Here is an 11,623-nt window from a genome sequence, read left to right as displayed (position 1 = left end):
GCCGGTGCCCTGGATATGGGCCCGGCACCCGCCCACTTGGGCACAGCCTTGGATATAGGCACTCTAAGCACCCTGGAGATGGGACTTGATGGCCAATTGGCCAACCACGCCTCCCTGGACATGGGAACTGGCGATGCCCTGGATATGGGCCAGAACAAGCCTCTGGAAAAGAGCGCTTCCGCCCTGGAGAGGGGCACGTCTAACTCCCTGGAGATGGGACCTGACGATTCTAACGGCATCCTAGATATGGATGACCGACTAATACAACCGACCAGACGGTCAATGGGCCGCATTTCTGCAGCTCTTGCAGCCATCCAAGGCGCATTTCAGACCTCATCACAGTACCCGCTAATCAACTCGGCGATACTCGATTCAGGCTCAACCATCCATATTGTCAACTGCCTACAGCGGTTCAAATCCGCACCTAAGCTGGCCGCCCCGACAGACTGTGTGTGGGCCGGGGAACACCCCGTTCAAATTGAAGGCTATGGCAGTGTTGAAATCCAGTTAAGCAGTCCTAACGGCACGCAAATCTTGGCGCTGACCGGTGTGGCTTTTTGCCCTACCTTTGCTTGCAGTGTTGTATCAATCAGACGATTGAACAACCGCGGGATCTGGTGGGACAATAGTCCAGGGAACAACTGCCTTCGTGGGCCTGACAGAGCTATCCTGGGCTTCCTATCCGACCACTTCGACCAATTCGTCCTGGAATACGTTCCGGAAGGCCCAGCCAGAGCCGCATTTGCCACCCGACGCCACAAGCTCAATCGCAAAACCACCCGGGCAGCCAGCTCTACAGATGCCATGACTTGGCACCTACGGCTGGGCCACGCCGGCCCAAGGGCACTCGAACATTTCGTCAATTGCTCACGCGGAGCTAAGATCAAGGGCATTACGACTGTGCAGTGCGACGGTTGTGGCCTGGCAAAGGCCAAGCGTATGCCACGAAGAATACCAAGGACTGAGCATCTACAGCCAGGAGCACGCATTGCGTGGGACATCCATCCATTCAGTCAGGGCCGCGGTGGCTACAAGTATCTACTGCTGGCAACCGATAGATTCTCTGGCATGGCCTGGGACTATTACCTTCGCACGCGAGAGGCTTCACACATCCTGACGGCCATCAAACACCTGTTCAATCTTTTCCAACGGCAACACAAAATACAGCCCCAGGTCCTTGAAACCGACAACGAATTCGCCCAGTCATCAACCATCCAAGACTTCTGTGCCCAGCAGGGTATACGGATGGAGCCTTCCGCACCAGAGACAGCCGCACAGAACGGAGGCGCCGAACGCTCGGGGGGTGTCATTAAGGAGCGTGCCAGAGCCATGGCTACGGGTTCAAACCTGCCGTGGGAATTGTGGCCGGAAATCACCAGAGCCGCGGTTTACCTCCACAACAGGACCCCCAAGTTGATCAACAAGTGGAAATCGCCATACGAACGCTTCCATACGGCTCTGAATAACAGCACGCAGTCGTCGTTCAAACCACATCAGGGCCATCTGAAAGTCTACGGCTGTAAGGCCTATGCAATGACGATGACCGCCTTAAAGAAAGAAAGGAGGCTTGAGCGGCTGAGGCCCAAGGCATGGGTAGGATACCTCGTTGGATACGATTCTTCCAACATCTTCCGCATCTGGAACCCGGCTACCAACCAAGTAGTACGGACCCGGGATGTAACTTTTGACGAGCGACAAACCTTTCCTGGCAGGGCAGAGGTCCTGGCCCACGACTTGGCGCAGGTGGACCTCGAGCAGCTCAAGAAGTGGCTCAACAACCAAGGAAATAAGCAACCCAGTCCCCAGGAAGAAGACGACGAAGTTTTGACCCCTGAAGGCAACCAGGAAGACGAAGACGTGGTCCACATAGCCAACAACGACGACGACGTCGTTCAGGATACCATTGTGGTCAAAGGCGACGAGTCCTTCACTTTCACTGAATTCCAGTATCCAACACCTCCAACAACGCCTCCAGCCGCACTGCTTGTAGCCGCCTTCGCAGGCCTCAGTATCAACCAACAAGAACCAACCGGCCCCGGCACCTCTGTCCCTGGCATTTTCGAGCCGTGGAAGGCAGCCTTTGCAGCAGGCACCCTCGCCAACAGACCTCAATCGCCCGGTCAGATGGCCGTAGGCAGGGAAGTACCGCAGCCGACAGAGCCATCAAGCCCAGTTACCAAGGCAGAGATCAATCGTCTGATTCAGCAACCAGGGGGCCTTCAAACCATCCACCAGTCAAGACTTCCACCGGAACCAAAACGGCATAACCAGCTTGACAGTCATCCATTTGGCGACCTGTTCAAACAAGCAGAGGTCGACCACCTTGCAAGCCATATGCAGATGGATTCCTGGAAGGAAGTGCCGCGCAAGGAGGCTCGCAGACATCAGGTTCTTGACTGTATGTGGGTATATACCTACAAATGCAGTAAGACTGGGCATCTGGGCAAGTGCAAAGCGAGGCTGGTTGTCAGAGGCGATCAACAGCATCGCCAGTTGACCGAAAACAACTACGCAGCCACGTTGGCCGCCCGGTCGTTTAGAACAATGCTGGCCATCGCAGCAAGATACGACCTCGAGCTCACGCAATTCGACGCAGTCAACGCCTTCGTCAACGCACCCATTGACGACGATATATACATCCAGATGCCTTGGGGCTACAGGAAGCCCGGCGCCGTCTTGAAGCTTCAGAAAGCTCTATACGGCTTACGCAAGTCGCCATTGCTCTGGCAAAAGGAGCTGACGGCCACACTCGCAAGCCTTGGATTCGAAGCAGTGCCGCAGGAACCCTGTATCCTGATCAACAACGACAGCGGCATCCTGATCTTCTACTACGTGGACGACATCGTCATCGCTCACCGTAAGGAAGACCAACAACGCGCAGACGAAGTCATCAAGAACCTTCGCTCCAAATACCGGCTCACAGGCGGGAGCCAATTGCAATGGTTCCTTGGCATTGATATCCATCGCGACAGGCGACGAAGATTGATCTGGTTGAGCCAGTCAGCCTACGTCGACAAGATTGCTCGGTTGGCTCAAACAAAGGCACGCAAGCACCCAAGGACCCCGATAACGGCACAAGAACTGCTGCCACACGAGGGCATCACTAGTTTGGCATCGATTGGCCGATATCAACGAAAGGTCGGCTCGCTGCTATACGCAGCCGTCACCACCAGGCCGGACATCGCATTCGCAGTATCCAGACTTGCAAGGTACAACCACAACCCTAGTCCAGCCCACCATGCGGCTGCGGACCGGGTGCTCCATTACCTCCGGGGCACCCGGCACTTGGCCCTACAATTGGGGGGTGGGAATGCCTCCCTGGTTGTGGCGACAGACGCGTCCTTTGCGGACAACAGCCTTGATCGCAAGAGCTCCCAAGGATACGCCATTTCGCTGTTCGGAGGATTGATCGCGTGGAGGGCCAGTAAGCAGGATACGGTCACCACATCGACAACAGAGGCCGAATTGCTGGCCTTAGCACAGGGAGCCAAGGAAGGCTTGTTCATTCAGCGACTTTTGACGGCCTTGTCAATCCAGGACGAAGCCGCCCTAACGATTCAGTGCGACAACAGCCAAACGATCAGACTAGTGAACGCAGAGGTGGCCGCCCTGCAGACCAGACTACGGCACGTGGATATCCACAACCACTGGCTACGTCAAGAAGCTCAACAAGGAAGAATTCGGGTGGTTTACCAGCCGACCAACGGTATGGTTGCAGATGGATTGACGAAGGCTCTAAGCTACGGAAAACATCAAAATTTCATCACGATGCTGAATTTGGTAGGCATCAAAAGCCTCATCAGTGCAAGGGACGCCCAGTTAGCCGGCCTGGACAAGGCCGGGCAAGAACAGGAAGAGTAATGCCGAGGTGCCCCTCAACACCAAGAATGCCCAGTGCAGAGCCGAACTGGGAGGCGGGAATAGCCTCAACTGGGTCAGGCTGATACTGGACATGTATCAACCTGGGGGGGTGTGTCGGAACGAAGCTGCCTTGATGGCTGCATTCAACGGACCTCGGTGGTTGATTGGTGCCAGCACTGCAACCCCTCTTCCTTACATACTTAGTCCTCTCCCATGCCCATCAACAGCATGAAAAATCAATCACTTTTTACCACCTTAAGAAATCGATACACTGCTTTGACTGGGAATAGCTTCTTCCAACGCATATCTCAGCGGTCGTCGCCCTGCAGGTTCCAACATTACCATCCATGACACAGAGTCGCCAGAGACGTGGGCTCTCTCACGAAGGAGTCCACAGGGTTGGATGTTCTGGGGTTCCTTTGCCGGCCGGCGAAAAGGACCGTCGTTCTTCTGGGAGAAGGAGTAAGGTGGGATCGACGCACATAAGTATACCTTCTTCATTCTACCGATGGTCTACTCTTTCGTCCGCTCGCAAGCCGATGAGATCTTCTTTCAACAAGATAACGGTCTGGCCCATAGAGCACGGCTTACGCAACAAGCTCTTCGGGAGATGGGAATTAAAGTACTACGATGGCCGGCAAACAGCCCAGATCTAAATCCCATTGAGAATGTGTGGCACTGGATGAAGAATTGGATCGAGCATAACTGTAATATCCAGAAACTGTCGCTGCTGGAGCTGAGAGCTAAGATACAGGAAGCTTGGGAGGCCGTACCAGAGGAATTCCTACTGGAACTAGCTCACTCAATGCCAAAGAGGCTCCAGTTAGGGAGACAATTCGATACTGAGAAATGGGGCCCTGACAGGGGTTTTTGGATCTTATGTAACTAGTGGCTTGGCTGTACCGCGCTAGCAATACTAACCCCGGCGGAGGTGTAGAATTACGGAGTTTAAACCTCTTTTGGGATGTCAGCCCCACAACCACGAAGATCTCGCAGCCAGGCAGCATCCTCCCGACCCCGCTCACTGACGACCAGGGGCTCAATCTCCAACCAACATAAGTTACCTATCGCCACCCAACCCCTTCAATTTGTCAGGTCGCCGAGGAGTTGACTTCACGCGCAGCTCGACGCTAATCATTTCGCTTAAACTGGCTCTGGCAACGGCGTGGTCGTCATTGCCGAATCGGACCGTACCCCTTGACGTACCGGGCCGTAGACCCGCCCACCTTGAGCCCAACAGGTTACTGCGCAAATACCTACGTAAGATCTCACACGATCCGAACACCGCACGGATACTTTTTGCCTTGTGTTCCCATTGATGCAATGCTCTTCAGGGGTCGCTGTCTGTTAGTCGACCGGCGCTTGTGGTGCGGACAAAAGACGTATGTGCGGTGTTCGGAGTGGGAGATAAGTTAGAGGCCGCCAAAAAAAAATCCGGCCCGGCCCGCCTGCTGTTTGAGTCCCGGTCGCAAGGCTTGGCATACGTGGGTCAAGGGTGATGTCTAGACCAACAGGCGCGCAGCCACCCTCCTAGTAAAAAGGTGTTTCTAGCATCGCTCACTTGTTCGGTCCCTGTCAACTTGTACTTTTTCGAAGATATACACTGCAATTATATGAATACTATATCAACAGCTGTTTGCCGTGATTCGCTCCATTTTGTTACCGATTAGTAGAGCTAGATAACATCCAATACTTGCCCGCCTTTCTGCTTGTATGATGGGTACTGTGTAATTATCGGGCCCTATGTGGGTACCGACAGGGAGCCCTGATTGGCGCAGCTTGCCAAAGCTGTTGGTTTACCCTTACAATCTGACCCTAGTTTGTTTCGTAGCGCGAGACCACGACAAGGGTCCTAATCTCAAAATCTCGAACTCAACGGAACAACAACATATTTTGATACAGAGAAATCACTTAAATGAAATTCATCTCGACATTTTTCACTGGTAGTTGTATTTTTCAGGGTTGAAAACGGGCTTTTGGCTGTTTAACTAAATATCTGTGAATTTTGGACAGGGGCCCGGTCTGAGGTCTTGTACGGATGTACTACGAAGCAAATCAGGGTTAGATTGTACCCACTGTACCCCTGTTAGGGCCCACAAGCTCCATCAGCCCCGCGAGCGGCGACCTGACTCATCCTCCCAATCCCAGACTTTCAACTGTCATGGCAAGGAAAACATCTCTTCTCTCTTCCCCCAGAACGGCATTGACTTGGTTGACTTGGCTTTCTAGCACCATTTAGCTTTTTTAGAGAGAGCCCTTTGTCTTGCCAAAATGACGCTCCCCAATGCGGTTCGAATGTACGTTATGTCCCTGCTCGTATCATGTTTACCTGTTTCAACTTCCGGTTCACTAACTTCTCGCTCCCCACCAGAATCCTGCTCGTGGCATCCATTCTATCCTTCATCCCGCAGCTCCGCCTTCTCCTTGTCCGACGCGACAGCTCGGGCCTCAGCCTGTACTATGTGCTCTTGAACCTGCTCGTCTCAATTGAACTGGTCACGGTCGCCGCCTTCTTCGTCATTACACTGGCCGATGTCGGCTCCGTTACCTTCGTCAATGAACCTCCCGACTCGGGCGACTGGATCAATCTGGCCCAGCTCGCAGTTATCTTTCTGCTGTGGCTCTTGACGTACGTGTGCAAGCAAAGCAAAGAAAGGACGGGTGCCCCTCATATTATCACGTCCAGGTTAACTAACCCGCGATTCCCTGACCCAGGTTCACCCTCACCATCATCTTCTCCCCACCGGGTCGTGGCCGTCATATTGCTGCCGCCATAGCCCTCTCCACATTGTACCTCGTCATCTCGGCGGCACCGATCATTGCCGACGCCGCCACCCCGCACGACCAGCACCCCTACGACCAGGACCGCAAATGGCTCATTGCCTTCTTCGAGGGCGCACACGCCTTCCTCCTGACGCCCGTCACGACCATGCTGGCCGCTGCCGCACTGGGGGCGCAAGCGCCCGCGATAGGGCCCGACGGTGCTCGGGCGCTGAGTCTGGAGGGCCTCGCGGCGCAGGCCGTCGTCTTTGCGCTTCTCGCCCTGTCGTGGCTGTGGCGCTTGCGGTGGCCTGGTCCTGGCGTCATGTTCGCGACGTGGTATCAGTGCGTGGGCTTCGTCCCGGTAGATCATGCGGTTTTCGCTGTTGTGCAGGCTGTCCTGCTGTGGATTGCCGTCCGCCGTTCCCGACAGAGCGCGACGGCCGCGAGCGAGAGGGAGCCGTTGATTCGAGGTGAGAGTCATAGAGTCGCTGATGACTCGAGTCCTCTGGATACGGAGTGAATCAGGGACGGTGTTTTTCCTGGCTTCAAGGCCCCTTTTGTTTCCGCCGCTCCTCATTTCCAGCCTCTATTTACTCTATGAGCGTAAACTCAAACCATTCCGACGCCGGCACTAACAACCTCGGACGTCCCCCCCTATCCTTGGGGTCCGTCACCTTCGCTTTGATGAAACACGGCAGCATCAGCGCAGTCTCTCTATGCTCCTCCATAGTACCCCAATCCCACCAGTCTGCCTCCGACCTCTTCACCCGGTAACGAAATACATCGCCAGGCATCGAGTCTCGAGGTAAATAAATATCCGGCCGCTCGGTCACAGACACGGTCGTCAACCAAGATTCACCGGGATTCAGACTCGTAAAGTCATCGCTCTGCTGCCCGACGTACACCTTCACGTCAGGCTCGTCATAGACCATCCATCCACAGACATATTCTTCGTAAATCTGGCAGTCCTCCCAGTCGGAACCGGCCCGACGTCTCTGTACCTGGACAGCGAAATCTGGTGACTCGGTAAGTACCCAAGAATGGAACGTTACAGAGGGTGTAGGAGACCCCTGAAGGCTGCCGTTGGTTCCTGTAACTCCGTGATAGGTGAAACGAAGCGTTAACTTCAGATTTTCGTAGCTCTTGACGAGTGTCGGGCCCGTGACTGTCACTGTAAAGTATGGTGCGCCAGGACTGGGAATGTTAAAACCAGTAATGACTGCTTTAAGGGCTGTCGGAAGGGAGATAAGAATACTACTCACACTCTATCCGACGGCTCCACCAGAGGAGGCGGGTTGAACCAAGGCGGGTCAGCTGTCCGATACTCGCTGAAGTGTCCCGCCGCAAAGTTGACGCGCGCGCCGCCGGGAACCACCAGCTTCCGAGTCCCCTTCGAAACCCAGCCAACACGTTCCTGTGCCGTACCCCAGTCCCACAGCAGGAACTCCGTTCCAGGATACAGCAGCGTGAACGTATGCCAACTGTCCTCCAAAGCACGGAAGTACCGCTCGGGCAGCGTCGCCGTCAGGCTGACCTCGTCCCCAGGGGCGGCGAGCTCCCACAAGAACTGACTGCTGTCTTGTTGGCCGGCGGAGTGACAATACCCATGGTTGACTGGGACAGCCTCAAGGCCGCCGCCGCCGCTGCTCCAACGATGACGCAGCAGGATGAGGCCAGAGGGAGGAGAGAAGGCGTCGACGGAAGGATCGAAGCGGAAGATGCAGGGACGGGAATCGGTCCCGTCCCCTTTTGCCACGCGCCGAATAGTGAAATGGATCGGGTATGGAACAGCACCGATAATCGAGAGTTCGATGGGGGCGCGGAGGCTGATTGAGAGATGAGGGGTCTCGGGGCTGGAAGTCGGATACCATGTCAGCGGCTGGTCCGGAATCTCCGAGTCGTGTTGGGAGTGATGGGAGGTAATTCCTACATGACATCTTTCTCATTGTACTTTACGAAGGAGGAGAAATCCATACTGTTGATATGAACGTGCGGAAGATATCGTTGAGAACTAGTCGCGCAAAACAGAGTCGGTAGATCAAAATGTGACAAGAGAGGAAGCCTGAGAGTGGTGATCCAGTTTCATAGCCCCAAGGTCCACTTCGGAGGGCCGGTGTGTTCTTATCTTATCTAGAGATCCTCCAAACCTGTTTTGTGTGAAAAGACCATCCCGATCGGGCTGCTCTGTTGAACAACCTTGGAAACTGGCTCGGCAGTCGATTTGAGCGGACCGCAGCGATGGATGACCTCAACCGCGCTGTCGATGTCGCCGACAAGGCAGTAGACGCTACACCTGAGGACCATCCCGATCGAGCTAGCTCTACTGAACCGTTGGAACGTAGCAGGGGCTCCGGTCATCCCGAATGGCATAACCAATGATTCATAGAGGCCGAACCTCGTTCGGAATGCGGTGAGGTACTCCTGGCCCTCCTTGATCCGGATATTGTTGAACGCAGAGATGATGTCGATCTTGGTGAAGTACTTCATTCCCTTCAGGTTGTTCAGGGATTCTTTCGTCAGGGGTAGCGGGTAGCGGTCGTTGACCGAGATGTTGTTCAGGCCCCGGTAGTCGACGCAAAAGCGGAGGCTTCCATCTGGCTTCTTGACAAACAGGACGGGCGATGCAGCAGCAGAGGCGCTCGGGCGGATGAATCCCTTCCTCAGGTTCTCTTCCAGCCAAGCCTTTAGGGCTTGCAGTTCGGTGCGGGACATAGCGTACAGCGGTCCGAAGGGCGGGGTCTTACCCTCGATCAGCTTGATTTCGTGGTCGTACGGTCGGTGCGGCGGCAGCTTGTCGGCTTCCTTGGGGGAGAAAACGTCCTGGAAGTCCAGGAGCTCGGGCGGGAGCAGTTTCGTCAGGTCTGGTTGTTCAGGTAGGGACAGCTGGCGATCGATGTCTTCGATCGTGACAGAGAACACTTTATAACCCTTACGGATGTACTCTGAGCAAGCTCGGAGGGATACGACCGCGATGTTGATGTTCTCCAGCCCGGCGGGGCGTGGAGGTAGATAGCTTGGGCGCGCTCTCTCTGGTACGTCATGTAAGGCTTTGATCCTGGTCGGTCGACTTGGGGTGTTACAGTTCGCTCGGCAATAGTCGCTCTCGAAGGTAAATGTATGGCTCGCAAAGCCGACCCTCGGGTCGTGCTCCTTCAGCCACGGCATACCTAAGACGACGGGGTAGTAGGCCAGTTGCGTCACGTAGAGTCTGATCTCTTTCTCATAGTGATCGGCAACCCTCATGCCAATGGCTGTATAGTGGGTGACGTTCCCACTTTCGGCCGAACGGCCGTCGAAGACCTCCAGCGCGAACGGTCTTCGCAGCTTTTTAAGGGGCAGCTCATGGGCCTCAGCCCAGCTCTGGTCAATAAAGCCCTTCCCTTGGGCTCCGGTGTCGGTCAGGGCGTAAGTGGGTAGCCGTTGCTTCCCACTCTCTAGGGTAACAGGCAGGATCATCAGGTTCGATCGTAGGTCCTCCTCCTCGCGGATAGAGAGACCTCGTACGGATGCGGCAGAGATTCGTAGTGTCCGGATAGCTTTATTCCTTCGAGTGTTTCCAGTCGGTTGGGCTGGCGTAGAGTCCAAACACCCATCGTCGTTAGGTGTCGGCACTTCATTCGCGCAGGGAATCGGAGTCTGGAGGCGACTTAACCCAGACTCGCCCCATTTACCGACGCTGAAGGGGTAGATGGTGGGCTCAGAGATCGGTCGGTGTCGGGGCTGAACGATCGTTCGGCTCTGGCGGTACGGGCTTGTATGTGGGGACGCGTGTCAGGTTCTGGGCAAAGAGCGACCCGGTGGTCCTTCGACCCGCACCGGTAGCACTCTCCTCGTTCTCTCCGCCCATTCGGTCGGGGCGTGCGCTGCGCGCTCAGGTCCATGGGGTCGCCCTGGTTCTGGCTTCTGGTAGGGTGCGGGGATCCACTTCTCGGTGATTCAGGGGTTGTACTGGGGGAGGTGGCTGGCGCCTGTGCTCGCGCGGTGTGGTTGGGCCTGGTACGGTTGATTTGCTTCTGGTGTTGACGGTACCGGTTATCGAGGCTCTGGAGGTGTTGGGCATAAGCTCAGAACTGGCGAGACGGGGATGGGTTGTGTAGGAGCATGTCCTGTAGCTCCCGGGAGATGCCTTGGAACAGCAGAGGCGTCAGGCCCTCCTCAGACATCTCTCCTTCAAGGGCAAGGCGTTGGAACTCAGAGAAGTAGGTGCTAAAGTCGTCGTTTTTCTGCTTAAGTTGGTACAGCTTGTTCTGCGCATTCTGCACGCGGTCGGGGTCGCCAAAGGCCGCTTCCAGGTAGGCGAGCATATCGGGGTAGTCGGGAAACTGGGGGAGTCCATAGGCGATCTTAGGTAGCATCAGCTGGTACGCCTTCCCGCTCAGTCGGCCAGCAACGTATGTCAGACGGGCAGGGGCAGTCGGAAATCGGTCGGCATTGGCGATCATCTTGCCGTAGATCTGCTGCGTAAAGCGTCGGAGATCTGCGCGGGAGCCATCGAATTTGTCTGGGTCTGGGAGTCGTTCACTGATGATGGTAAATCCGGCATATGAGGAAGGAGCAGGCGTAGGAGTTCCCGGGGCGGTGCCTGCGAGCGCCTCGGCGGAGGGTTTCGCGATAGGCGTAGGTTCGGTCGGCGGGGTATGTTCGGTGGGGGTAGCAGCGGCGACGCGTTGGGCTTTTTCAACCTCGAGCTCTGTGATTCTCTGGACCATTTCTCGGTTCTGTTCGTTCAGCTGCTCCTTCTGGTAGCCAATGATCGCATCGCGTTTCGTGATTTTGGTCTGAAGGGACGAGACGGTAGCGTCGTGATCGCGGGCGGCAGCACGGAGGGTGGCGTTCTCCTTCTCCAGAGAGGCCGCGTACCCATCCATATTCCTCAGGTAAAACATCCAGCGTTCGGGATGCTCGCTGACATGCACGGTCAAGTCTGTCGCGTTGTCGGGGTTTGTGGGAGGTTCCGGGCGGGTAGCCATCGTGTGGGAGACGATCGGCTAATGGGGGG

The 11,623-nt window shown here is 55.6% G+C and overlaps 3 protein-coding genes across 3 annotated transcripts; 1 reads left to right on the top strand and 2 right to left on the bottom strand.

The window, feature by feature from the left end:
• Nucleotides 1-6,132: 6,132 nt before the first annotated feature.
• N657DRAFT_659816 (uncharacterized protein) lies at nt 6,133-7,144 on the top strand (the record flags this gene model as incomplete). The annotated part of the gene is made up of 3 exons (XM_062795018.1): nt 6,133-6,158; nt 6,233-6,478; nt 6,577-7,144. The coding sequence occupies 3 exons, from the start codon at nt 6,133-6,135 to the stop codon at nt 7,142-7,144; spliced, it is 840 nt and encodes a 279-aa protein (XP_062641728.1).
• Nucleotides 7,145-7,214: 70 nt separating this feature from the next.
• On the bottom strand, nt 7,215-7,820 carry N657DRAFT_584513 (uncharacterized protein; the record flags this gene model as incomplete). Its single annotated transcript, XM_062789757.1, has 1 exon — nt 7,215-7,820. A coding segment is annotated over one exon (606 nt), but the record flags the coding sequence as incomplete, so codon positions are not given.
• On the bottom strand, nt 7,650-8,644 carry N657DRAFT_490390 (uncharacterized protein). The gene is made up of 2 exons (XM_062787618.1): nt 8,555-8,644; nt 7,650-8,477 (listed from the first exon to the last, which is right to left on the bottom strand). The coding sequence occupies exons 1-2, from the start codon at nt 8,596-8,598 to the stop codon at nt 7,883-7,885; spliced, it is 639 nt and encodes a 212-aa protein (XP_062641726.1). The 5' UTR covers nt 8,599-8,644; the 3' UTR covers nt 7,650-7,882.
• Between the last annotated feature and the right edge of the window lie 2,979 nt (nt 8,645-11,623).

This window comes from Parathielavia appendiculata (assembly GCF_033297405.1).
Source record: "Parathielavia appendiculata strain CBS 731.68 unplaced genomic scaffold N657scaffold_81, whole genome shotgun sequence".
NCBI classification, from domain to species: Eukaryota; Fungi; Ascomycota; class Sordariomycetes; order Sordariales; family Chaetomiaceae; genus Parathielavia; species Parathielavia appendiculata.
Note: the sequence above shows the minus strand (reverse complement) of the source record. Positions and strands in the feature narration are given on the sequence as shown.

Coding starts and splice junctions, on each gene's coding strand:
- N657DRAFT_490390 (XM_062787618.1), bottom strand. CDS start 8,598: ATGGATTTCTCCTCCTTCGTAAAGTACAATGAGAAAGATGTCAT. Junction 8,478..8,554: donor TACAATGAGAAAGATGTCAT/GTAGGAATTACC, acceptor TCCGACTTCCAG/CCCCGAGACCCCTCATCTCT.